Source organism: Chamaea fasciata, unplaced genomic scaffold, assembly GCF_029207755.1.
Source record: "Chamaea fasciata isolate MVZ Bird 193981 ecotype frontalis unplaced genomic scaffold, bChaFas1.0.hap1 SCAF_8, whole genome shotgun sequence".
Taxonomy (NCBI): domain Eukaryota; kingdom Metazoa; phylum Chordata; class Aves; order Passeriformes; family Sylviidae; genus Chamaea; species Chamaea fasciata.
Window position 1 is genome coordinate 16,237,820 of NW_027094093.1, and position 27,515 is coordinate 16,265,334.

The 27,515-nt window shown below is 37.8% G+C and overlaps 1 protein-coding gene across 1 annotated transcript in view; it reads left to right on the top strand.

Annotated features, from left to right (window-relative positions):
- The window catches only part of TTN (titin), a 241,187-nt gene that overhangs the window by 118,668 nt on the left and 95,004 nt on the right, over positions 1 to 27,515 (top strand). Inside the window, exons 154-174 of the mRNA XM_066189851.1 lie at positions 593 to 676; positions 1,020 to 1,142; positions 13,157 to 13,252; positions 13,786 to 13,860; positions 14,785 to 14,865; positions 15,975 to 16,079; positions 16,580 to 16,657; positions 17,040 to 17,093; positions 17,412 to 17,495; positions 21,351 to 21,401; positions 22,065 to 22,460; positions 23,351 to 23,626; positions 23,857 to 24,132; positions 24,293 to 24,432; positions 24,893 to 25,019; positions 25,102 to 25,365; positions 25,473 to 25,739; positions 25,872 to 26,135; positions 26,665 to 26,804; positions 26,931 to 27,057; positions 27,170 to 27,436. Of these exons, the coding sequence (XP_066045948.1) occupies positions 593 to 676; positions 1,020 to 1,142; positions 13,157 to 13,252; positions 13,786 to 13,860; positions 14,785 to 14,865; positions 15,975 to 16,079; positions 16,580 to 16,657; positions 17,040 to 17,093; positions 17,412 to 17,495; positions 21,351 to 21,401; positions 22,065 to 22,460; positions 23,351 to 23,626; positions 23,857 to 24,132; positions 24,293 to 24,432; positions 24,893 to 25,019; positions 25,102 to 25,365; positions 25,473 to 25,739; positions 25,872 to 26,135; positions 26,665 to 26,804; positions 26,931 to 27,057; positions 27,170 to 27,436 (3,375 nt within the window). The remainder of the gene's footprint in view (positions 1 to 592; positions 677 to 1,019; positions 1,143 to 13,156; positions 13,253 to 13,785; positions 13,861 to 14,784; positions 14,866 to 15,974; positions 16,080 to 16,579; positions 16,658 to 17,039; positions 17,094 to 17,411; positions 17,496 to 21,350; positions 21,402 to 22,064; positions 22,461 to 23,350; positions 23,627 to 23,856; positions 24,133 to 24,292; positions 24,433 to 24,892; positions 25,020 to 25,101; positions 25,366 to 25,472; positions 25,740 to 25,871; positions 26,136 to 26,664; positions 26,805 to 26,930; positions 27,058 to 27,169; positions 27,437 to 27,515) is intronic.

Consider the following 27,515-nt stretch of genomic DNA (forward strand, 5'->3'; position numbering starts at 1 on the left):
ATTTCTACTGAAAAGTTTTGAACGTAACTCTAAAACTCTGTGTAATAACTGAAAATAATCTCTTCCATAAAGGGCCTGAAGGACACAAGGAAGTAGCTGTAGAACAAAAAAGTCAAAGTTGCTGTGCCTAAAACCTCACAAGATATAGCAGCTGAAGATACTTGACATTATGACAAATATACAGAATAAAAAAAAAATGCTTTTCTTGTTTTAACAACTTAGAAGACAGTATTCAAGACCTCTGTTAGTGTTTTCTTCTGTTGTCAAATATTTTTCAAGTGAGCAAATATTTTGGGTGAAAAAAATAGATCTTTGTAGTTGGTGTTTTCACTAAGAGTGGTCTGCTGTTATGCTGTTATGCTTTTTTAATGTTATAAGACATTAACAGTCTTATAAAATATTTTTGTTGTTTCAATTGTAGTTTTTGCAACTGTAACTCAGTGAGGCAGCACAGAGAATGTTCTCTAGGGAAAGGAGAAATTACATACTTACATCCAAAACTACTCATGCTTTTGATGTCCCTGAGATTTACTTTTTCTTAATGTCTGAACACTGCAGACATACATAAATAAAATTAACTGCTTTTTTGAAGTGCCTGAGGTGCCCAAGAAAGTGATTTCAGAAGAAAAAATACACATTGAAGTTCCCAAAAAACCAGAACCTCCACCACCCAAAGGTATTTGTTCAATAGTAATAAGACTGCACACAAATTTTAATCTGTTTCTCTAAATATTATCTTTGGTACGTTTGTGTTAGCAGCTTTTTTGTATACTTTAAATAATATGTTTGTAAGTGTTACAGCCTGTGTGGTCTTCTTCCTTTGTGAATAGCTCCCAGTAACAGTGGCTACTAATAGTGTGGGTAAAGCAATATAGAAAGAAAAAAACAACAAAACGGTTTACAAGGGTGGGCTTTTTCTCTGATGCTGTTAGGTATTTTTTTTACTTTGGAGCTATTATTGTCTTGCTAATTCCTATCCTTCAAATTCCTGAAATTAAAACAAACAAATATCTTTAAAGAACCTGAGGTGCCGAAGAAAGTTGTTGCAGAAAAGAAAATACCTGTGCAAAAAATACCAGAACCTGTGGTTGTCCCAGAACCAGAGGCTGCACCTGAAGAACCAGAACTCCCACCAAAGGAAGGTAAATCTTAACACTAATAAAAAAACAAAAGTAATGTTTTTCATCTTTTCTTTTGCATTGTAATTATCCAAGCCTTCTGTTTCCTGAAAATCTAAATTATGTTTGTTCTATTTATCTACATATATGTGTGAAACAGACACACATGGTTGTTTTTGAGAAAAATAGTGGCAAATCTTGGATGTCTGAATTTCTTGTATGTTATTCTTACTATTATTCTACTTCAGTTCTTCTTACTATTTCTGCATATTCTTACTATTCTACCTGGTTGGGTTCATGAAAACCATCACAGCTAACAACTTAAAAGTTATAATAGGAGAAGAAAGGAAAGTACCTGTTCTAGTAGCTAAGAGCAGAAGTTGTCAATTTAATTGAAAAACCAAAATCTCCACCAAGAAAAACTAGATGCCATCACTGCTGTTTCTTGAAAGAATCTTCAGCTAATTGCCTGCAGCGCAATTAATATCTTTTGTCCTGTCCATTCTGTTGACAATTATCATGGCTTTTACTTATATCTTAAGTTATATTATTAGTGCATGTGTGTACTTCCACATGGGAGCATGAGTTTTGTGAGGCAGAGTGTGTGTATGTACTCTTGAGAGAAAAGAGAGAAAAGCCAAAATGTCCTATATTCATCATTTAAAAAGCCAGCATAAATGATCAATACCTGATTCATTTTTTATATTTTCATTACAATGGTCCTTTTATGTTATATGGTTGGCTTAGTTTTGGTATGATTGTCAGTGCAGTTGTTAAATTCAGAACTAATATCTTTTATGTACATAAAGCAACCAAGACAACTTTGTCAAAAAAGAAAGTACCTGTTCCAGTTTCTCGAGAACCAAAGGCCATTGCAGGACATGCAAAACCAAAGCCTCAAGAGGTGGAACTGCAAGAACCAGAAGAGGCTGGAGTGGCCCGAAAACTAAAGGCTGAAAAGGCAGTTCAAACACTAGAGCATGTTCTGACATCTGAGGAGCCTGAGACTGTTTTGACACACCAAAAATCAGAATCTATTGTAGCATCCCAAAAAACAGAGCTTATTGTGGTGCCTGAAAAACCAGGGTTTGTTGTGGTACCTGAGGAACTCAAGCCAGATGTGGCATCCCAAAAACTAAAACATGGCGTGATGCCCCCAAAACAGAAGCCTGTTGTGGAATCCCAAAAGGTAGCCCATGTTGCAGTGCTTGAGAAACAAGAGTTTGTTGTGGTACCTGAAGAAACCATGCCTGATATAGAACCCCAAAAACTAAAATATGGTGTGATGCCCCCAAAAGAGAAGCAAGTTGTGGAATCCCAAAAGGTAGCACATGTTACAGTGCTTGGGAAACAAGAGTTTGCTGTGGTACCTGAGGAACCCATGCCTGATGTAGAACCCCAAAAATTAAAATACGGTGTGATGCCCCCAAAAGAGAAGCAAGTTGTGGAATCCCAAAAGGTAGCACATGTTGCAGTGCTTGAGAAACAAGAGTTTGCTGTGGTACCTGAGGAACCCATGCCTGATGTGCCACCTCAAAAACTAAAACGTGGTGTGATGCCCCCAAAAGAGAAGCAAGTTGTGGAATCCCAAAAGGTAGCACATGTTGCAGTGCTTGAGAAACACGAGTTTGCTGTGGTACCTGAGGAACCCATGCCTGATGTAGAACCCCAAAAACTCAAACATGGCATGATGCCCCTAAAACAGAAGCCTGTTGCGGAATCCCGAAAACCAAAGCATGTTCTAGTGCCTAAAAAACCAGAGTTTGTTTTGGTACCTGAGGAACCCATGCCTGATGTGGCATCCCAAAAACTAAAATATGGTGTGATGCCCCCAGAAGAGAAGCCAGTTGTGGAATCCCAAAAGGTAGCACATGTTACAGTCCTTGAGAAACAAGAATTTGTTGTGGTACCTGAGGAACCCATGCCTGATGTAGAACCCCAAAAAATCAAATATGGTTTGATGCCCCCAGAAGAGAAGCCAGTTGTGGAATCCCAAAAGGTAGCACATGTTACAGTTCTTGAGAAACAAGAATTTGTTGTGGTACCTGAGGAACCCATGCCTGATGTGCCACCTCAAAAGTTAAAATATGGTGTGATGCCCCCAGAACAAAAGCCAAAGCCAGTTCTAGAATCCCAGAAACCAGAACCATTTATGGCCCTTGAAGAATATGAGCTTATAGTGGTGTCTGAGGAGTCAGAGACAGTGGAATCAACTCAAAAAACAAAGCGTGTTGTGGTGCCCCCCAAAACAAAACATTATGTGCGATCCCAAAAAACAGAGTTAGTAGCAGCTGAAGAAACAGACTTTGCTGCAGATTTCCAGAAGTCAAGGCCTACTGCAGTGTCCAGAAAATCAAAGCCCTTTGTGCCAGAACCTGTCATAGTGTCTGAAGAACCAGAAACCATTTTAACAACCCAAAGTCTAGAAGCTTCTACATCACTTCTAAAACCAAAGCCTGAAGAGGCATTCAAAGAACCAGAGGTCATTTTGGCACCGGAGGGACCACCACCAGCCAAGCTGGCCGAAAAGGAAGAGCATGTTGCTGCTAAAAAGCGAGCAGCTGCACAGCCTAAAGGTATCTCTTGTGCATAGGATCTCTTTTCCTTCCCTTGAGTATGTTGTTTCACTGCTCATTTTAAACCTTAACACACATAACTAATATCTTCACACAATACTAATATCTTCAAAGAACATGCAATGCCCAAAAAGCTGTCCCAGAAAAGAAAATTTCTTTAGCTGTTCCTGAAAAATCAAAACCTACATCAATCAAAGCTACGTGTTATCATGAATATATGACAGTCACACTGAATCTTCTTTTAAGTATTATTTTAACCTTTTTTGTGCTCTGTTGTTTTTGATCTGTTTTAAATTATGCTTGCTAAACAAATTATACTGAGTATGAGTGCGTGCTAAAATGCTACTTCAAAATGTGACTGTTGTCCTCTGTGTTTCAGTCTCTGTATTTAAAACTGAGTTTTATTGTAACTGTAAAATGAAATGTACTAATATCTTTGAAGTGCCTGAGATGGCTGAGAGGACTGTTCCAGAGAAGAAAGTGCCCCCCGCTCCATCTAAAAAAACAGAAGCTTCACTTCCTAAAGGTACATGTCACCACTATTATAATCATAAGAAAGGGTGTTGTTTGCTATATAGGGTTATTTTAAATGAATCTCAGTTTAAACTGATATTTCACTGTATACTCTGATATCAAAACTGTGGGAGAGATGTGCCAAATATGAATTGCTGTGCAGGGGTGTGAAATGTTTCCTCAACTTAAACCATCTAAACTTTTGTTATACTGGGTTTATGTCATATCAAGCTGATATCATAAACTCCTGTCTGCCAAAAAAACCCCAAAATCTTATAGATGCAAAAGAAGGAGTTCATAAACAGTTGCTCACATTAATATTAGGGATGGCTTCATGCTTGGTTTAGTGGGTCTGGGCAGTGTTATATTTACAGTTAGATTTGACGATCCTAAAATTTTTTTTCCAAGCGACATGATTCTAAGATGAAAGACAAAACAGACAGAAATTAAAGGTTTCAGCGGAGAGTAGCAGTTTTAGAACACAGAGCAAAATAATCACAGATATCTCTATGTATCTGTGTCACAGAGCCGAATATTTTCTTTAAACTGTTATTTATAATTTGTCTGTATTTTGGTCATACATAAACATTTTCAACTATGGGACTTGCAAAGTTGTTACTTTGTATAAATAGCATTAAAGAGCTGTAAAGTTACTGTGAGCATGTAATACAGTGAGCCTTTTAAAAGGCATTTACAATTGGAATAGAAAAAAATTACTAAAGACACAAAACCAAAGACACTATACAGTGATGCAGTGATGCATCATTTCATTTCCTTTAGAATTCCCAAGCTGTAGCCAGAGAAAACATTGCCTCTGCCATCAGATTCTCTCCATCTGAAATACAATGACATTCCTCAAGTGAAGTACCACCTCTAAGTGATGATATAATTATTTAAATAATTGAAATTAGTATAAGAGAAAACAGTTATAAGCAACATCTAGTGATCAGAATGAAAGTCAGGAGACGACAGAGGGAAAATATGACAAGTTAAAGAAGAGAGGAAACATGCAGAGAGAGGAAAAGAAAAGAGAAGTCAAGCTGAAGGATATAAATAGTAATAGTAAGAGTAATAGTAATAGTAATAGTAATAGTAATAATAGTAATAGTAATAGTAATAGTAATAGTAATAGTAATAGTAATAGTAATAGTAATACTAATAGTAATAGTAATAGTAATAGTAATGTGGCTGCATAAATCAGCACAGAACACAGACATTTAGGAAACATGGCTGGTACACAATTAGACTAGGATTCCACAAATAAATTGCTGATCATGTTACTAAAAAGCCAGATACATTTTCTATATTTCCACCCTGAGCAAGAAACAAAGACCACGCACAGAGTTCCCATCTGCTGTGTGATGTGTTGGACACCCTGGTCATTCCACAGGCTGGAAGTAAAGCAGAGATGATGGCTGAATGTAACCACAGCACTTTCTCAAAAAAGACTGCATGCATTTACTACTGGTTGTCTTACTGTTACATAGACATCTGCAGTGCCCACACAACTAAAATGCACTAATATCTTTGAAGTTCCCAAGGTGCCCAAGAAAGGTGTTCTGGAAGAGCCCACACCTGTAATTGTGCCCAAACAGCCAGAACCAGCAGCTGTTCGAGGTACCTGTCGCTTTGAGCATCAGTCCAAATGAGACTGTCCTTATTGTCTTACATGTTATTTCTGATGTCTGTTGTTCTGTTTGTGACTTCCTGAAAGTTCTGCATCCTGTACTGTGTAGAAATTCTAATATTAGAATGGGAAAGAGCTTTCTAATTAGAATTTTTAATGTAAACTTCTGTCATTACAATTTTTCCAAGGATCTCAAGTACTATAACTTTTTTACCAAAAGTGTTTTTGTTAAACCAGTATGAACTGGCAAGCCTGTCCTACTGTGCACTGGTAATTATCAGACAGAGTCATGAGATAGCAATATAAAAAACAGGGGGGAAAAAAACACAAAATAAACTGATCACTTCAGTGAAAATAAGCAGGTGAGACAGGCTTAATGGACGGTGAAGGAACTGAGGTTACTATGGGAAAGAAAGCCCAAAGAAAAGAAGAACATACCTAGACAGGAGAATAATATTTTAATACTTAGGCACACAGACCTAGAGCCCATATAACAAATACTCCAAACGTTTTATTAATACAGTACTTAATCAAATGTGTGGTCAATCAGGATGATCTGACATAACTCTCTTCTGACCATAACCTGCTGGGGACTCAAGAAATTTGATTCCTCGAATCTACAATTGCATTGCACAAAATTGTTGCATACAACACTGATCTTCTCTTTGTGCATCACAATTCTGCATCATACTTCCTCACTCTGCACGCTTACCCTCACCAGCTGCAATGTCTAAATACAGGATTATAGAAGCACTGAAACCTAACTCAAAAGCTGCCACATATACTGCAAAAGACTTGAAAAAATGGAAGAGAAGTACAAGAAAGTAGAAATAATAATGAAGTAATAATGATGGGATTTCAGCTCTCCACCCTGTCTGTGCCCAAACTGCTGAATGTAAAGCACCCAGCAGATTCGTGAGGAAAGGTAAAAGATAAGACATGGGCTGAGAATGCTCCCAGAGAAAAAGACAGATCCCAGCAGGGCTGAGAGTGAAAGGCTCTCCCCCAAGGCAGGAAAGGCTGCTAAGTAGAACCCTAATTCACACCTCACCCTCAAGCCCATGCAGAGCCAGCAGTTCTCTCTCAGAACCTAGGTGGCATCACTACTCTGTGCCTGTTCCCTGTGGGGGTTTGTGTGTGTGTGAGCCAGTGAGAGAGTGAGTCCTGGGTTGGTTGATGCTGTGAGACCACTTTGGTTATGTTCATGGGTGCACCTCCAGTCCACATGTCACTGTGCATCCTCGTATTGTGTGTACAAAACTGACTGGTACTAATATCTTTGAAGCCCCCGAGGTGCCCCGGAAGGCTACTCGTGAGGAAAAAATCCCTGTGCCCACTGCCAAAGCACCAGAACTTCCAGCTCCCAGAGGTACCTGTCTTCATGGATAACTTATCAAAGAACATCGTCAATCTTCTTCTCCTAAGTCTTGTCCTACCCTCTCCTGGCCTGTCTCTGTTCCCTGACAGAGGCTGTCCAGGCTGCGTGTGTTGGGACAGGGCTGCTGTGTGGTGTGTGTGGGTTTGAGCTGGCTGCTGGGATGTTCTGTGTCTGTGTCGCCCTGGTTGTTGTTCCTATTTGCTGTGTCTTCTCAACTGTGTAAAATGAAATGCACTAATATCTTTGAAGTGCCTGAGATGCCTGAAGCTGAAGTCCTGGAAGAAGCAGAAGAGGTAGAAGCAGCAGAAGAGGTGTCAGCAGTAGCAGAGCCTGGAGAGCCAGAAGTCTCTCCAGTTGAAGGTATAGGGTGGTGTTCTGAAAGAGCCTGCCATGCCCTCCACATTGCTGCAGAGCTCAGTGTTCTTTGCCCCTCTGCCCTATGTGGGGAGGGGTGAGAGCAGCATTTTGTCATTTTGTATCTCTGTGTGCCTGCACACCCCCGCAGGAGAGGGTGAGGTTTTCCAGAAACCCCCCTCTCAGTAAACCCATTCTTGGGCTCTTTGTAGTGCCGCCATCTAAGCAGGAGTGATTGGCTGAAGAGAACACACTGGTAGCCTGTCAAGTGTTTTCTTTCCTTCTTTCCTGCTTTGCCATCTGCCTGTTTGCTAGCCTTAAGCTCAGTCCATTAAATGGATCTAATTTCTTTAAAGTGCCTGAGGTGATTGAGGCAGAAGAGGCAGAAGAAGTGCCAGTGGTTGTTCCTCCCAAGCCTGTGGCTGTGCCCAAGAAACCTGAGGCTGTGCCGAAGAAACCAGAACCTCCACAAGCTAAAGGTATATTTTCTGGAGAGAGGTGCTTTTTATTTTACTGTATTTATGAATATTTTCATTTGTTATCACTTCTTTTGTGTAAGATTTGTTGTTTGTCCTTGACCCTTAGCCTCTGCTGTTCCTCTCTGTGCATGACTAACCAACCAGTCTCTTGAGGAGCGTTACAGTGCTTAGAAATATCTAAACTCTTTGATTGAGCGTTACGATCTTTCCTATGAATTTAACTGTGAAATTAAGATGAAATAATATCTTTAAAGTGCTCAAGGTGCCCAAGAAAGCTGTCCCACAAGAAAAGAAGCCTGTTGCAGTACCCAAACAACCAGAACCACCACCAGCCAAAGGTACAGGTCACTATTAGTATCATCATTAGAAAAAATATTGTGCTCTTCTGAACTTCATTTTAATTAATTTTTTGATGTTGACCTATCAGAGACAGGTGCCCAAAAAATAGGAAGTGCAATGTGGGGTGTCAAAAACATGGCAGAAAAACTCGATTTCATTCCTTGAAAAATAGCTTACTGAACTTTTATAAAGTTTAAAAATAAACATTTGCTTAGTTTAAACAGAATAGCATGTTTTACAGTAAAACAGCCTGAAAATAAATCTTTAAGTTTACAGAACCAAACATTGCATTCCTGAAACTTCTAATAGATGACAGCAGCAGAATAAGTTCTCTAGTTCTTTAAAAGTAAGGTAATGCCAATAAACAGAAGGAATTTCTGCTAGCAAAGTACTGGATATATCTCATGATTATCTTAATTGCACATTAATAGATCCAATAACAGCAGAGAGAAGTATTAGAAGTATACATATTTCTACAGCAAATTTTAAATGAAAGAAATGTTGGAACACAGGAATTTAAGAGGCGGTGTAAAGAATGAAAATAATTGATAGGAAAAAAAAGATGGTGATGATAAATCAAATGCTATTTCCTATAAAAAGTTACAATGACAAAGTAGTTGTGAATTATATTGGCTGATAAACAAAGACACTAGGATTGACAAATAAATCACTGATCATCTGTTACTAAAAAGCCAGATATATTTTCTATATTTCTACCCTGAGCAAGAAACAAAGACCACGCACAGAGTTCCCATCTGCTGTGTGATGTGTTGGACACCCTGGTCATTCCACAGGCTGGAAGTAAAGCAGAGATGATGGCTGAATGTAACCACAGCACTTTCTCAAAAAAGACTGCATGCATTTACTACTGGTTGTCTTACTGTTACATAGACATCTGCAGTGCCCACACAACTAAAATGCACTAATATCTTTGAAGTTCCCAAGGTGCCCAAGAAAGGTGTTCTGGAAGAGCCCACACCTGTAATTGTGCCCAAACAGCCAGAACCAGCAGCTGTTCGAGGTACCTGTCGCTTTGAGCATCAGTCCAAATGAGACTGTCCTTATTGTCTTACATGTTATTTCTGATGTCTGTTGTTGTTGTTGTGTTCATTTGTGATTTCCTGAAACTTCCACATTTTGTGCTGTGTACCAGTTAGGAATTTGAAAATTTAGTATTTTGTATAAACAATTCAAAATATATTTTGATTTTACTATAATGGTGTCTTATTCAGCATCAGTAGACACTGAAATGCTGTATTTTAGCCATTAATCATCTGTTTTTCATATGGCTGCTCAAATTTGTCTTCTTAAATAGACAAGAGTCTGCATTACTCTTCTGGCAGACTCAGGTAGTGTACAAAATAGACTTAAACCTTTTGAAATGAAAACCCAATTTTTACTCAACATTGTACAAATGCAGTAAGAAGTGACAGTATAGAAAGTTTTAAAGAGATTGCTGACACCTTGGGGATTTATTATAAAACAGGATCATTATAAAATCCGTTGCACTGTACAGGCTGTGGAAGTTGCCGCAGTGAAATAAAAATTGAAGCAAGACAGATACTTAGGATAAGAAAATAAGTAAAAAAAAAAAAAAAAAAAAAAAAAAAAAGAGAGAGAGAGAGAGAGAAGTGTAAGCCAAGAATGGATATACAGAAGGACAAAAATAGGGAAAAATGAGAAAAACTGTGTTCTTCATCCTGTCACTACCCAAACTGCTGAATGTAAAGCACCCAGCAGATTCGTGAGGAAAGGTAAAAGATAAGACATGGGCTGAGAATGCTCCCAGAGAAAAAGACAGATCCCAGCAGGGCTGAGAGTGAAACGCTCTCCCCCAAGGCAGGAAAGGCTGCTAAGTGGAACCCTAATTCACACCTCACCCTCAAGCCCATGCAGAGCCAGCAGTTCTCTCTCAGAACCTAGGTGGCATCACTACTCTGTGCCTGTTCCCTGTGGGGGTTTGTGTGTGTGTGAGCCAGTGAGAGAGTGAGTCCTGGGTTGGTTGATGCTGTGAGACCACTTTGGTTATGTTCATGGGTGCACCTCCAGTCCACATGTCACTGTGCATCCTCGTATTGTGTGTACAAAACTGACTGGTACTAATATCTTTGAAGCCCCCGAGGTGCCCCGGAAGGCTACTCGTGAGGAAAAAATCCCTGTGCCCACTGCCAAAGCACCAGAACTTCCAGCTCCCAGAGGTACCTGTCTTCATGGATAACTTATCAAAGAACGTCGTCAATCTTCTTCTCCTAAGTCTTGTCCTACCCTCTCCTGGCCTGTCTCTGTTCCCTGACAGAGGCTGTCCAGGCTGCGTGTGTTGGGACAGGGCTGCTGTGTGGTGTGTGTGGGTTTGAGCTGGCTGCTGGGATGTTCTGTGTCTGTGTCGCCCTGGTTGTTGTTCCTATTTGCTGTGTCTTCTCAACTGTGTAAAATGAAATGCACTAATATCTTTGAAGTGCCTGAGATGCCTGAAGCTGAAGTCCTGGAAGAAGCAGAAGAGGTAGAAGCAGCAGAAGAGGTGTCAGCAGTAGCAGAGCCTGGAGAGCCAGAAGTCTCTCCAGTTGAAGGTATAGGGTGGTGTTCTGAAAGAGCCTGCCATGCCCTCCACATTGCTGCAGAGCTCAGTGTTCTTTGCCCCTCTGCCCTGTGTGGGGAGGGGTGAGAGCAGCATTTTGTCATTTTGTATCTCTGTGTGGATAACCTTAAGCTTAATCATGTAAACGTATCTAATATCTTTGAAGTGCCTGAGGTGGTTGAGGAGGAAGAAGCAGAAGAGGAGGTGCCAGTGGTCATTCCTCCCAAGCCTGTGGCTGTGCCAAAGAAACCTGTGGCTGCGTCAAAGAAACCTGTAGCTGCACCCAAGAAACCAGAGCCTTCTGCTCCGCCAAAAGTGCCAGAACCTTTACCTGTTCTTAGAAAACATAAAGTTCCTTCAGTTCAAGGTACATACGTCAGTGACTGGGCATATCCTTATCTCTTTTCTCTGAATATCTTTCCCCTTACTTCACTGATGTATGCATTTCCAAATGAATAATCTGCTGCTTAAATTTATTATTCTTCCTGTTTTGCATGCCCTCCTGTTTTTAGTCATTGCACTTTTCACTATTATGTGTATATATGTGTGCTAATATTCCCAAAACTGAAAATTTACTAATATCTTTAAAGAAACTGAAGTGCAAGAGAGAACAGTCCCAGAAGTGAAAGTGCCTCTTACAACACCTAAAAAGTCACAATTAGAAAAACCAGAGCTTCCTCCAACCAAAGGTACTTATTGCCAGGAGGCACCTCCTGAGAAGAAATGTTTTCTATGTTCTCTCTTTGCTTTGTTCATAACTGAGTCTATAAAATTTGTCAGTTGAATGTAGCCTACCTTGAGAAGGACTGGAGCACAGTCTTTCATGGTTATGGCCACTGTTACTGTGATTTTGTGTGTGCTAGATGTCTTTGTCTTTTTATGTTTCATATGTACATTTATATACACAAAAATAAAAGAAACCTAATATTTTTTTAAGTGTCTGAGGTGCCCAAGAAACCTGTCTCAGAGGAGAAAGTACCTGTTGCTATTCCTAAAATACCTGAATCACTACCAAGTGAAGGTTTGTGCCAGCATAGATTTTACTCTAAGAACAATCCTTTGTCCTGTACTTCCGAGTATAAGCTTTAAAGTAGACATTTTCCTTTTTCTCCCATTGTGATGTTTGTAAATTGTTCAATTCATATTTTAGATTATACTAGTCAATATTTCTTGTATCTCTTAGTACATCTTCATATTTGGAAGTAAAATATATGCTCCTGCACAGGATATGTCTCTTTTAAAGATAATATTAAATTCCACTAAATTGGAGTCTCTCAAAAGTTAGTATTAATGTTGCTGTTACAATCTTAAATTAATGGAGAGCATTAACATTTTTATTCTTTCCTGTTACAATGACTCATCCACAAATTTAATGTTTAGTTTATATTGCATATGTAAAAAATTCTGTCCTTCACACAATCCTCACTCATGCTTAGAAAAAAAATAGTTTTCAAAATCTTGCATTAACTACAAAGGTAATAGATACTGAGTGATCACTTATCCTAATGTGTATTGGTCTGTGTCTGTTGAAGTAGATTTGCTTTTAGTTACATTTGTATAATTCTTCATGTGAAACAATCTTTTAATTGAAAACTTACACCAGTTGTCAATATTCTTTAAAGAATATGAAATCATAAAGGAGATTGAGCCTGAAGAAGCAGAAGAAATTCCAGTTGTAGAAGTTGAAGAAGCTTTACCAGTTGAAGGTATACAAAGTACTTCCCTAGGGGCTGCCACACACCCTTCTTTCATTATCATCATGTGCAGATTTTTCTTGCTCTCATTTTTCACATGTGCCTGTGTGTTGTAGGTCGCCTCTACATTGTAGGTCTTTCTGTGAGTCTTCCATTGTTGTGTTCTGGAAATTATTTCTGATCATTCAATTCTACGTACAACCTGAAGATCATTTAAAACTCTTTCATTTTGCTTCTTGTCTGCAAGAGTCTTCCCATCATTTGGTTTCTACTTTTGTTCTCATATTATTAACATGCTTTTTAAAGTCAGCTTGGATATTTGCATTGTGTGCATGCTGTGAAGCAGTAACCTAAGGCTCTTTCATGCTCCCATTTAATTCAATGACATTTTTTCACTGGCTTCACTGGAAATGGAAAATGGTGGAATTTAGGTTTGTACATTACTCTTCACATAACTACCATCACAGGAAATTTATTCTAAATCTACCTAATGTTATTTAAAGTGCCGCAACCTGAAAAGAAGATCCCTGAAAAGCGAAAACCACCACCACCACCTGCTCCAAAAGAAGATATTAAACTGGCAAAAGATCTACTTAAAGGTATAATCATCTGAAGCCATAAATAATGCTGGAAACTTAATCTTTTAAAATTATACTGATGAAACTTGACAAGCATGCTTTTAGACTATATTTTTGTGTCTTTTAAATTTATTTTCTAATATACTATAATGGTGCGCCTCACTAATGCTCAGTCCATCACAATTTTTAATCAGTGTTTACATGGGTTCTTTTCAATAGTTACAGGAAAAAAATATTAAAAAAAATTTAATCAGGTTAACACATTCTTCTATCCTTGACATAATCTTCTCTCTTTAACATATTCTTACAAATGAAAAGAATCCCCAGGAATAATTTGCTGGTGTTACATGAACACGGGTTTCAGATCAGTTGTGCTTCCTACATACCATCTGACTTTTTCTAAACAGTTAATCAGCAGGGATCTTAGCTTTGCAGCTTTTTCTTTTCCTTTCTTTTACATCAACACTATTAATGAGATGTTTGGATTTTTTAGAAAACTACTTTCTTTTTGGAGTCTAATGTGTGTTGTAAAATTCAAACAATTTTCTTTAAAGCTCCTGAGGCAAGGAAGAAAGCTGTGGCTGCAAAACCTGCTGAGGCTCCGAAATTGGAACCCCCACCTGCTAAAGGTACCTAGCTAATATAAGAGTCTAGCTTAAAATAAACCTCTCATGAGCCAAAAGTTGTAGTCCTCAGTATCTTCTTGTTTGATTTGCTCAAATATACCAAAAGACTGTCTATATTAGATTATGCTTAACATGCACCTCCATCGTGGGCGTATATGTGTGTGTTATATTTCTGTCCACTTTAATTGCCCATCATGCAATCCGTGAGATGTAAGAGACAGAAACATAGAAGAAGAGAGAGTTTTTATGAGTTTTATCACTTGTGTAGGTGCTTACTTTGGTTTTCTACTTAGCTAGTAATAAAAATTAAAATACTCTTTAAATGTATACACCATTGTTCCAACATACTTAGGTTATTATTTTTCTGAAATGTAACTTATTTTGTGAGTGAACACTTTCTAGAGATGGGAATGAATAATGTATTGAGCAAGCCACTTCACAGGTATGCCTTTATATTATTCATATGTACTGGAGTTTAAGATAAACTAAGCAGCTAAGCAGTGGACATTCCTTAATGCTGTTCCAAGTCTTGAGGTTAAAGTGGATCCTTATGAATATCACAGACAGACAGCTAATATGAATAGATGTCTAACATAAGCCTGTAGAGAAGGAGGACAAGGAAATAAAAAATGTTATGATGATGATTCTTCTTGAATACATAACCTTTATGGTTTTCTCAAACCATACTTCTCTTCTGTTGATTTGTATGAAAACTTTCTCTTATGTATAAGATTAGATGACAGCAGTATGCAAATTGTATAGAAAAGACATTAAAACTATTGGCTTCAATAGCACCAGTTTTACCTTTGATATTAATATTCAGTAGTGGACTCGTATTTGATTTGTGTATTTGGAAGTGCTAATTGTTGGTTGACTGTTACTGCTGGTATGAACCTATAATAAAATCTGGAATAATATTCTTTTAAGTGCCTGGACTTGTAAAGAAACCTCGCAAAGTAATTCCTGAGGCTACTCCCCCACCAAAAGAAGAAGTTGTTTTGAAAAGAGGTATAGTAACTTGACTCTGTTTTTAAAAAACCAGTATTTTAACATTGATCAGCGTATTCCTCTAAGTGAAATTGTTTCACATATGTGGTGTAGAACATTACATGAGCAAATACTATCTAATGTCTGTTTCTTGGCAAAAACAGTTGTAGTTGCAGGGAGGAAGGGGGTATAGCCTGAAAGTCTCTCAGATGCAAAGGATCTCTAGTGAAAACAGAGCAGAGCAATGAAAATCTAGTTCCCTATGTTTCTCTATTCCATTTTCCTTATCTCTTTATACTAGAGTTGAGAGTCTTCCACTGCCCACATGTAAATGTTTTTTAAGTTACATGTGTAATCTCTTTTATGGTTTTCTTCAAAGTACCGCACAGAATCCTGTGGTGCTATTGGACATCAATCCCATTTCCTGCAAAGTCTGGGGCATTCTGAATAGTTTTGTACTCAACTATTGCTTATAAAAATGAAACACTAGTTACAATTCTTTTTGAAATACAACAGAGGGATGATTCATGCCTGTGTACCTTCTACCTTCAAATTTCAGACAACATAATAAAATATAATATTCCATTTTTCAGATGACAGTGTCATTCCATACCCAAGATGGAGACTGAGAGGACAAAACCAAGTAAAATCAATAAAATGAAAAACAGGCATGATATAAATTTGAGTTCTCCAGATACAATACTTGGGGATTTAGTATTGTTCTCTCACAGAAGTCAATTGGAGTTTAATCTATAATCCTGCATTGTGTCCCTAAATATCATCTTTAACTACAGTTAATAATTCATAGTTATATATAGCAATTCATCATTTAAATAAGAGAATAAATATATAAGATATTACAAGAAATTTTAATCTATCATAGTCAACATTAAAATCTTTTCTCTCAGATGGACTGCTCTTAATAAAAATTTCTTTTTTCCTTAGATGATTTGAATTTTAAGTGACTTTCAGTATCTTGAACAGTTACACAAATCTTCTATTTCTATTGAGCTATATATTTTATTTTCCTGTTTCTTTATGAATGAAGTTTTTTAATCTTTGCCTTGTTCACTGTCTTATTTTTTTTGTTTGCCTGTGCTTTAAAAACTGAGATTTCTTTTCTTTTGAAGTTCTTAAAAAGAAACCTGAAGAGGAGGAACCTAAACCAGAAAAAGAGCCTAAACCAGAAGTTAAACCAATACCGACACCAGTAGAAAAAATTAAGAAACCTGAAGGTACTAGATTATTATCAAATCTATTTTTTTAATTAATCCCACTATTAAGTAGCATTTTCTTAAGTTCAGGAATGGAACTAATATCTTAAAAGGTAGCTTACAATGGCCTAATTGTGCAATTTAAGTCTTAGCTGGAGCACAACCAAGTTTAACATTCGCATTTGGATCTGTATTCTGTATTTTGGGATAGTTTCTCGATCTTCATTGTGTATAGGAAAGATCTTTACAAATATTTTATATAATAATGATAAAAATATAACTACAGCAAAATAGTTAATCCAAACATTCTTTTAGGTAACATTTTACAAGTATGTGTCCTTTTACCCATTTTTACTTTCTAATTTATTCAAACCTTACTGTAAGAAATATTCCAAAACCTTATGAACCTCTGAAACTGTTTACAAATAAAAACAATGAAAGCTTTTAAATACACTTGAGGATGTTCTACTTAGGGATTCAAGATGTTTTAATATATCTTACAAAAAAATATTATTTTAAAGTCCCAGAAATTCCTGCGAAGAAATCTGAGATACCTGCCATAAAAAAAGAGGAGAAACCTGTGCCTGAACCACCAAAAGGTACAGACTTGTGGTGCTCTTTTTCTTTATTGCAGCAACTAAACGATATTCAGCGCTGAATATCATGCTCTATTAACATAATGCATTACTGTCCTCCATTCTGTCACGACTACTGTGTCCTCATAACCATTTTGCAATCTTATGGATTTCTTGTTGTCTTTATTCTTCAATGCTTGAAAAATTCATCTTTTTTTCCATTGTTTGCAATCTTGCTTTACAAGAGTTAAGGTAATTTCTTGCTTTTTGGCCAAATAAAATAGAAACCAATAAATTCAGTCTTCCTTTAGCTCTCTGTGTGTTGTTGCTCCTAACTTCTAATAATCCACGTGATTGCAAAAAATGTAAACTAACCTACTTGTAATTTCTGTGTTTGAAATGGCAGAAACTAAGCAAGCATCTGTCCCAGGTCCTGGGCCTGAACCTAAACCTGTAGTAGGTAAGAAGTCTTTAGTTGTACATCCTGGTGAAGCCTTTCTTGTGTGTCTGACATTTTCTGTTCAGGGATTTCTCACTAAAACATTGTTCATACAATCATAGAATACCAGGTTGGAAGGTGACTTCAAGGGTAATCTGGTCTAACCTTTCTTGGCAAAAGCACAGTCTAGACGAGATGACTCAGCACCTTGTGCAGCTGAATATTAAAAGTGTCCGCATGAAGGCCTTTAGAATTAATAAGACTAGAACTTTCCTAGCATCTGCAAAACATTTTAAAGAACCTAAAGTAATGTATTAAACTTTTTTTTACCCCATACAGCTCTAAAATCTCCAAAACCAGCTGAAGAGCCAGCACCCACTGTTGCTGCTCCAGTGACAGCTCCAGTTGTTGGAAAGAAAGCAGGTATTTATGTGTATTCTATGCTATTTAGAAGATTTTTCTCTGATATACCTAAGTACCTTCAGTATAAAAAGAGGGAAGAGCTGTACAATAACTCGTTCATTACAGGAAGATTTGAAGTCCTATTCAAGGATCTTGTTACTCCAGGTACTGTCACCTAATTTAAAACAAAAACATCTCTGATATACCATGGAGACCAATCTGTGCTCTTTTGTCTGGATGGTAATATGTGTGTCTTTATTTGTTGTCCTACTATGAAATTTGCATATTCGGTTGAATTCTTGATGTTCCTCATGTCCTGATATGTGTTTTGTGAATTGCATCTTGTATTTTCTGTGTAGACAAAGAGAAGTTACACATTTCTGAACAATTGTTATGTTGTTTGGTTTCCTGGTTTTGATTTATCATTGAAGCATTGAGGGAAATTGACAGTGATGTTAAAGAATTAGAGTATTGCTACTTTCATCTGCTATGCTTAGGACCCCGTAACAAAGCCTGCTGTGGAAAAAAAAAAAGAGCTGTGATGGTTCCCTTTCCTTGGAAACTCTCTGAGCCTGTGCTCCATCAACAGAGCCGATGTCCATTTTCCTCCCCCACCATTCAAAGGGCCTCGTGCTGCAGTAGAGCTCAGATCTTGGGCATTTCAGAAGCCAAATCATTAATGTCTCTTGGCCATTGAACTGGTGATGTAGCCTGCAGTGCCAGAATTAACCTATTTTATATCAGTGACCAGATAGCTGTTATTTTCTGGATTTAAATTGCTGGTCCAATGAGACACTACTAACAGTGATTTACTTAGGTTTTCTATTTTCTGTGTGTGCTGTTCTTACCTTTCTTTCGTTGTTATGTTGTAAGTTTCTGTTGTGTAAAGAAAAAGTGTTCTATGTTCATTTTATTTCAGGTATAGCTGTAAAATTTGTCTTAAAATATATTGTTCCTGATTCTTATTCTTATTCTCTAAATTACCATTACCTATGAAACCTTTGTAGCTGCAGAAAAGCCTGATGCATCATCTGTACTAAAGCATAAAGATAAAATGCCCTCAGTGGAAGAAGAAAAGCCTGAGTCAATTGTGTTAAAGAAGATTTTGGTTGAAAAAAGCTTGCATGCAAAGGAGAAAGTGAGTCCTAAGGAGACAGTTTCAGCCATAGAGCCACTTGAGTATAAAATCTCACTGGAAACAGCTGGTGGAATACTGAAGTCAGAGACAGATGAACAGGAGAAAGTATCTCTTAAATATTTCATCCTGGCTTCTGAAGAAGAGGAACGAGAAATGACACCTGTAGTTTCAGGAAAGACTACTCTTACAGGTGAGAAATTAGAAGTTGAAATGGATCGCATTGCTTACACAAAGGAGGAACTACTACTACCTGATGAGGAAGTGAAATTGATTTCTAAGACATCTGAACATGTGGAAGAAGATTCTGTAGAAGAAAAGGAGGATGAAATTAAATTTATTGTTCATATGGAAGATGCTGTAGAGAAGGTCCCTGAAAAATGTTGTGTTCTTCATGAAGGAGAGATTCCCGACCATGAAAAAGAAGAAGAAATTGAATCAACTTATGAACATAAACCCAGAATGACATATCAGCCCAGGGACCAGAAAGGGCTTCTAGGAAAAGAGAAAAAATCAAAGAAACATTTGCAACCTGAGAAAGTTCACATTAAGGATAAAACTTCGTTTGTACAGGACATCATAGAGGCAGGCATAGCTGAAACTCCTCATCTTAGAAATGAAAATGAGAGAGGAGGTTTTACTCCAGAGAAATATGAACTTACTCTTGGAGAATCCATGAAGGTACATGACATAAAAAGTAAAATTCAGAGGATGAAGCAATCTGGTAGCACAGTACCTGAAATTCCTGTAGATAAGATTCTTAACAAAGAAGCAAAGAAAATGGAAGATATTCAAGATGATGAGAAAGATGAGAATCAGGATTATACGTCAGCAGAAGTGCATTCCTTAGACCTGTCTGAGGAAGCTCAGCCAGGATTGAGAAGAGACGTTGACCTAGAACACCCCATTGAATATGAGGAGGTTCCCGGAGAAAAACCTCACACAATCTTTAAACCATCTGTTCTTAAGTCAGAGGTAATAGAAATGAAAGCAAGAGAAAAATACTCTACAGAGAAAGAAGTTCAGTATGAGGAGGGTTTAGGACAATTGTTGGCTGAGAAAGCACTCCTAAGTGATAAAAAAACAGGCAAGAAGATTATACCAGAGAAGGAAGAAAAAACTATCTTCAGCACGCACTTAAAAAAAGGCAAAACTGGGCAGTCAAATGCCCCTGAAATTCTGCCTGTGGAAAAAGAATTTGATACAGTGATCACAGGAGGAATGGAAAGTGAAGTTTCCATGGGTGAACATGGAAAGGGAGTCGTGTCTGAGTCCGTAAAGAAAGTTGCTATTCAGTCACCACAAAGTCAAGATGAAAAACAAATTCAAGTTCATACTATTCAGGATGAACATAAAGAAACTCTAGATCACAAAAGCAGAAAAGATAAAATTGAAGAAAAGCAATCTACAGTAGATATATCAGATGAAGAAACATCACCTGAACATGGCACTGGAAAAAGCACACCTGGTACCATGAAAAAAGAGAAGGGAAAGCTCATAGAGAAATCATCATCAAGCAAAGGGATCCTTGCAAATGGAGAAGATACTTACTCCTCAAGTGTAGGTAAGGTAGTAACTTCCAAGAAAGCAGAAGGAGAGAAAGAATGCCAGAAATCAGAACCTGCTCACCTGACTGAGCAGGGTACTAGGCTTTCGAGTGAAAATAAGAATTTGGATGCACCTGGAGAATCATGTGAAGTTCTGGATGTTCCAGCAAAGTCTCACTCAAAGCGAGGTGAGGAAGACTGATGCCAAATTCTTCCACGAAGTGCTTGCACCATTTGCTTCAGGAGAGTACCACCTGCCACTGTGTTTTAGTAACACCATTTGCAATTCCATCAAGTCTGTCAGCTGGCTTTATTGGCATTCAGCCACTTTTCATGTGTTTGTCTTACCTGTCTGTACATACAGCTGTGTGATCACTGTTCATTTTCTTGGTCATATACTCTTCTAAGACTTCATAAATCGTTCTATGTGCCATTGTCTTCTCAGGAAAACTCACATTTTTTTCTGGTATTCATTTTTCCATCCACTGCGATAAAATCTGTCCTGCATTTCACTCATATCATTCTCTCATTAAAAGTATCTTTTATATTTCCTTCACAAAAAGGTAATGAGAGACCTCATAGCGTGGGTAATATTTTCAAAAGTCTGTGATGATTCATTGCAAATTAAGTTACTAACAGAACATCCGTCACTTGTAAAAGTACCACATTGTCCTGAAACATATATTTAATTTACACATCTTATATTCTTGTGAAGTTCATTAGTAAAAGTGTTTGGATTAAAAAAAACCCAAACAAACAAAAAAAAAACAACAAATAATCCAAAACAAAACTTGTATAATTTTAATAAGCACTTAAACTATTTTGGCTGACAGGTGGGTATTGATCAAGGGCCTAATCTTAAATCAAATATCAAGGAATGAAAAAATTTTACAAATTAATGGGCAGGACAACAGATTAAGGAAATAGGAGCTTTTAAGCTGCCTGTTAGGTTCTACTGCTGAATATGTCATTCCCACTTGTCAGGATATTGATCTTACTATTGAGATATAGACAGTAGAAGTTCTATAAAAATAGAGATATGTTTTCTCCTCCCCTTTCCTCCCCTTTCCCCCCCTTTTACATGTAGGTTACTAAAAGAAGAAAAAATCTGATATCTAAAATAAATGCTTGTCTTAGTTTTAGTAAGTATGTTTATTTAACTACATTCCTAATTATCTTGCTGTTCTACTTCAGAGGCCAAGCCACCAAAAGAAGAATCTCCGAAGGGTATCAGTCCAGTCAAAGGTAGGAAATTGCAAGCAATACCTTGTCATGGTTTAACTCCAACAGAGAATCAGGCTCCAGACAGCAACTCGCTCACTTCCCTATGGTGGGAGGGAGGAAAGAATAAGAAGGGTTAAAGTGAGAAAACTCATGGGCTGAGCAAAAGCGGAGCACACAACCAAAGCAAGATAAGGAATTTATTCACCACTTCCTATGAGCAGGGATGTGTCCACCCATATGAAGGACAGCAGGGTTCCATCTGTTGAAGGGCAAATGTCGTAACTCTGAATGCATGCACCCCTGCCCCCCCCCCTTCCCCCCGCCCCTTCCTTCTTCTTTCCCCTGCTTTATATACTGACCATAGCACCATATGGTGTAGGATATCACTTTGGTCAGTTGGGATCAGCTTTCCTGGCTATAGTTCTTCACAATTTCTTGTGAACTCCCAGCCTTCTCAGTGGTGGGGCTGTGTGAGAAGCAGAAAAGGCCTTGGCTCTGCAAAGGCCTCTCAGCAATCACAAAAACATCTCTTTTATCAAGACTGCTTTCAACACACATCCAAATCATAGCCCCATAGTAGCTACTTAGAAGACTGTTAAATCTCCCCCAACCAAAATCAGCACAGCCTACAATCAAAAGCAATTAATCAGGATTAGTTTATTCATTTCTGAATCTGAATTACAGCCAAGAAGACACCTTCACCAGCAGATGCAGAGAGAAGGAAACTCAGGCCAGGCAGTGGTGGTGAAAAACCTCCTGAAGAGCCTCCATTTACTTACCAACTCAAAGCTGTACCACTGAAGTTTGTCAAGGAGATGAAAGATATAGTGCTAAAAGAAGCTGAGTCTGTTGGGTCCTCTGCAATCTTTGAAGTCCTTATTTCACCATCCACTGCAATCACCAGCTGGATGAAAGATGGAAGTAACATCCGAGAGAGCCCAAAACACAAGTTTATTGCTGATGGCAAAGATAGGAAGCTGCATATTATTGATGTCCAGCTGTCTGATGCTGGTGAATATACTTGTGTATTACGACTGGGGAACAAAGAGAAGACCTCTACTGCCAAACTTATCGTTGAAGGTATTCCCTGTTTCAAATTGTCTTGATTTAGATAGACAGGTATCTGCCAGGGCAGGTTGGAGTCTCTCTTGAAATGTAAGCTTTTTCTTTTTTTTCCAAATTATCATAAATTTGCAATTAAAAGGCTGTCAGGCAAAGATTTTGGGAATAGGTATAGCAGCTCTTTACCAGGGATATAAAAATACAGATGTTGTAGTACAGAAGAATAAGCTAGCAAACAAACAAACAAGAAATCTTAGAAAAACCCTGACAGAGTCAGAAATACAACCTGACACCCTGTTGGTCAGGGTGTTGGGAGCAGTCCACAGTAAGCCCTTCTGGAGTGGCAGATGTGGTTCTGTTGGAGTAGAGATGGTCTTGTTGAAAAAAGGGTCCAGTAAGGGTGAGATGGGTCCGGTCTTCCTCCAGGGATCCGGTAGAAAAACTGGATACCTAGTGGGACTGTGGCCTCTTTTTATCTAGGTTAAGATGCTTTGGCTCTTTCTCTCTGTGTGGAGCATCTTACAATAGTACAGTGTAATGTGTCATGTCATTGTTGAGCTCTTAATGGTCTATTAGCAGAAGACATTCCCATGGAAGTAGTGAAACAATGAAGAGAGGTAAGTAGCACTCCACCATCTGGTAAGCGACACTGACCTATTTGGGCAAAGATAAGCAATTCTGTTTTACCCAGATGGAGTAGAATATTATGCTCTTTACAAAACCCCTGACACAAATTTATCAGTAGGCTAGCTACTCCTCAAACTAAAACTGGTACACTGTAATTTTACAGTAGATTGGTAGATGCATCCTTTGGTTTCCCTCAATCACTACACATATTATAAAAGGTATTTCTGCATCACATGTTCTATATATAAAGGAGACAAATCAAAATAATTTGTTTCCCACAGAACTCCCAGTGCGATTTGTGAAAACCCTTGAAGAAGAAGTGACTGTCGTTAAAACCCAGCCACTGTACTTAACATGTGAGCTTAACAAAGAAAGAAATGTGGTCTGGAGAAAGGATGGTAAAATCATCAAAGCCAAGCCAGGGAAATTTGCTCTGGGTGTTATTGGTTTGTCACATTCCCTCACAGTCAATGATTCTGATGATGCTGATGCTGGCACTTACACTGTTACTGTGGAAGACTCTGAACTATCATGCTCATCTTGTGTTAGGGTAGTAGGTAAGCAACCAAAATCATGTTCTTTTTTCTCTCTTGGATATTTGGGCTGCTTTAAAACTATGAAAACTATTTCTCATTGTATTACAACATAAGTGGACAGATAAGATTTTTGCAGCTATCAAAAACTTGTAGTAATACAAAATCTCTTAGTTCTTATTCTGTTTTATGACATGTCCATTTGTAATAAAAGTGTTCTGAGCTGTTTTCTTGTGTAACTTTTTATCATGCAGAAGTTATAAGGGACTGGCTAGTAAAACCCATAAGAGACCAGCATGTTAAACCAAAAGGAACAGCTACTTTCAGCTGTGACATTGTCAAGGATACACCAAACATTAAATGGTTTAAAGGAGATGAGGAAATCCCTGCTGAACCCACTGACAAGACAGAAATCTTGAAAGAAGGAAATAAAGTTTTCCTGAAAATCAAGAATGCTGGTCCTGCTGATATTGGAGAATATTCAGTAGAAGTTGAAGGTCGCAGATACCCAGCTAAACTGACCCTTGGTGGTAAGGAAGCTTTTATTTGGATTATATTTAATGAGCTTGTAGGCCAATGTTGAAAAACATCTAAATAAACAAACAAAAAAGGTAACCTGAATTATTATTAGATCAAATTATTAGATCAAAACTTGATTTAATCATATATGTGTTCATTTGTGCATTGTAGAACGTGAAGTTGAGCTTCTGAAGCCATTAGAGGATGTTACCGTTTATGAAAAAGAAACAGCAAGCTTTGATACAGAAATATCTGAAGAGGATGTTCCTGGTGAATGGAAGCTGAAAGGAGAAATCCTGAGACCTTCACCTGTAAGCATCCTTGAATTTTACTACAAAATTAATTGCATTAAATGCTGTGAACACATTCCTTGAATCTTTATGTTAAGATGTATCACTGCTACTCAACCAGAATGATTAAAAATACTGATTCTCCAAGGAAGGATTATGTTTTATAACAGCTAAGTTTTGAAGGCCTTCATTTTCTTAAGGAAATAGAGTGCGTAATTCAAGCAATAATAGAAATATCCTACATACATTGTAGGAATGATTCTGAAATTCTAAAGAAGTGCAGAATGCTGAAGAAATGTACTCCATATTTTAAATATTGCATAAAAGCATTAACTTTCCTTGGAAAGCAGTTTCATTCTTCCTACCCGACTCTTTACCACATATGCAATGTTTATGAAAATCCCTTTATTAAAAACCCCTAGCAGCGAGGCATTTGCATTGCACTGGTATTTGTATGTAACGAAGTCTGTCATCCCTCCAGACATGTGAAATCAAAGCTGAAGGAGGGAAACGCTTCCTAACCTTACACAAAGTCAAGCTGGAGCAAGCTGGCGAAGTCCTTTACCAGGCCTTTAATGCCGTCACCACAGCTATCCTGACAGTCAAAGGTACGGTGCCCCACGGTGACACCAGCTTAGGCAGAGTCCACATGGAGCACATTACAAATGATGTGTTCTCTTCTGCTTCCAGAAATCGAATTGGACTTTGCTGTGCCCCTAAAAGATGTCACTGTTCCTGAGAAGCGCCAAGCAAGGTTTGAATGTGTCCTTACCAGAGAGGCCAATGTCATATGGTCTAAGGGCACTGATATACTCAAGATCGGAGAAAAATTTGACATCATTGCAGATGGAAAGAAGCACATTCTTGTTATCAATGATTCACAGTTTGATGATGAGGGAGAATACACTGCTGAAGTTGACGGCAAGAAGAGCACAGCAAGATTGTTTGTGGAAGGCAAGTATTTTCTCATGAATGAAAGAATTTTAAAAAAGGATAACAAATATATCTTTCAGGACTACATTAGCTATTCTTCTGATTGTATTTATGTGTCTACATTACAGGTGTAAGGCTGAAGTTCATATCACCTCTACAGGATCAAACAGTGAAAGAGGGAGAAACAGCTCACTTCCAGTTTGAGCTTTCTCATGAAGACATGCCTGTGAAATGGTTCAAAAATGAGAAGAGACTTCATACAAGCAGAACAGTTTTAATTACTTCAGAAGGCAAAGTTCATAAACTAGAAATGAGAGAAGTAACACTTGATGATATCTCAGAAATAAAGGCTGTAGTCAAGGATTTGAACACACAAGCCAACCTGAAAGTGTTAGGTAATTACATAAATAATTTAAAACCTGCTATAGAATAAATATTAACCATTTTTGTAAGTAGAAAGTGACAAAATATTGACATTTTAGTATATTTATATAACCAATTTATTTTATCCACTATGGCTTTTGTAGAGGCCGATCCATATTTCACTGTGAAATTGCAAGACTACAGTGCTGTAGAGAAAGATGATATTACTCTGGAGTGTGAACTTAGCAAAGATGTGCCCGTAAAATGGTACAAGGATGGTGAAGAGCTAATAGCTTCCAACAGAATTTCCATAAAAACGGATGGCTTGCGCCGTATCCTGAAGATCAAGAAGGCTGCAGAGAGTGATAAAGGTCTTTATGAGTGTGACTGTGGAACCGACAAGACAAGCGCCAACATCAGCGTTGAGTGTAAGTAATCATGTCTTTGCTAAGGGGAAGTACCAAAACCTTTGTAAACCAGTGTAGACAGACACCCTCTAGAGAGCAAGACCAAAAATGTACCCGTGGAAAGCATGCTGTTATGATGAATGATAAATTAGATTAAATATCTAGATTTAAAGTTATTAAATGTGATTACAAGAGACAATATATTTGGCAATATGTAAATAGCTGTTACAAAGACATAAATGATCAGTTACTCTCTCTGTCCAGTTACCATCAGGAAAAATATCAATTTAGTTCACTGTAACAGAGAGCTGGGCTAATTATTAGGAAAAATATTCTTACCAAAAATAACTATATTTCCAGATATATTATGGAACTAGGTTGCAGACTGCCGACCTCCTGCTTTTTAGGAAGAGGTTAGATAAACACTTACTGGTCATAGCATTTGAATGCCCAAAAAAAGAAGGGAGATGCTTTCCAGTATTACATTTCTATGGTATACAATTTGTGAGTAAACAGATGTGAATTTTTGATTTTTGATTTTTTTTTTTAGATCGCTTAATTAAAGTGGAGCGCCCACTGTATGGAGTGGAAGTATTTGTTGGTGAAACAGCACGCTTTGAAATTGAGATTTCTGAGCCTGATGTCCATCCTGTATGGAAGCTAAAGGGAGAAACCCTAACACCTTCACCTGTAAGCCTTCTTCTTTATTTTTACACCATAATGTCCAGTGGGAAAAAATGATCAATAATAGTGTTTTCTTAGTGGTTTCTTAGAATACTAATATTTGGGGTGGGATGTGTGTTTCTTTATCACCAGGACTGTGAAATCATTGAAGATGGGAAGAAGCATATTCTTGTCCTTCATAACTGCAAACTTGATATGACTGGAGAAGTGTCTTTCCAAGCTGCCAATGCTAAAAGTGCTGCTAATCTGAAAGTGAAAGGTACGGTCTGCACTTGGCCAACATTTCCCTGTGTATTTCAGGGCATGAGAACAAATCTAGTGTCAGAAAGCACAGTACAAACTGACCTGAATGAGATCTTCTTTGATTTCAGAACTGCCTCTTATCTTTATCACTCCACTAAGTGATGTGAAGGTCTTTGAGAAGGATGAAGCTAAGTTTGAATGTGAGGTCTCCAGAGAACCCAAGACTTTCCGCTGGTTGAAAGGAACAGAAGAGATCATTCCTGATGAAAGAATTGAAATTATTTCAGATGGAACCAAGCATGCTCTGATTATTAAATCTGTTGCCTTTGAGGATGAAGTAAAATACACATTTGAAGCTGAGGATAAAAGAACAAGTGCCAAGCTAATTATTGAAGGTTTGTTAGACGTTGTCTTTCTAGGAGAGTTCTGCTTCATATACTTGCATAGTTTATATTGATAACACTATGACATGTC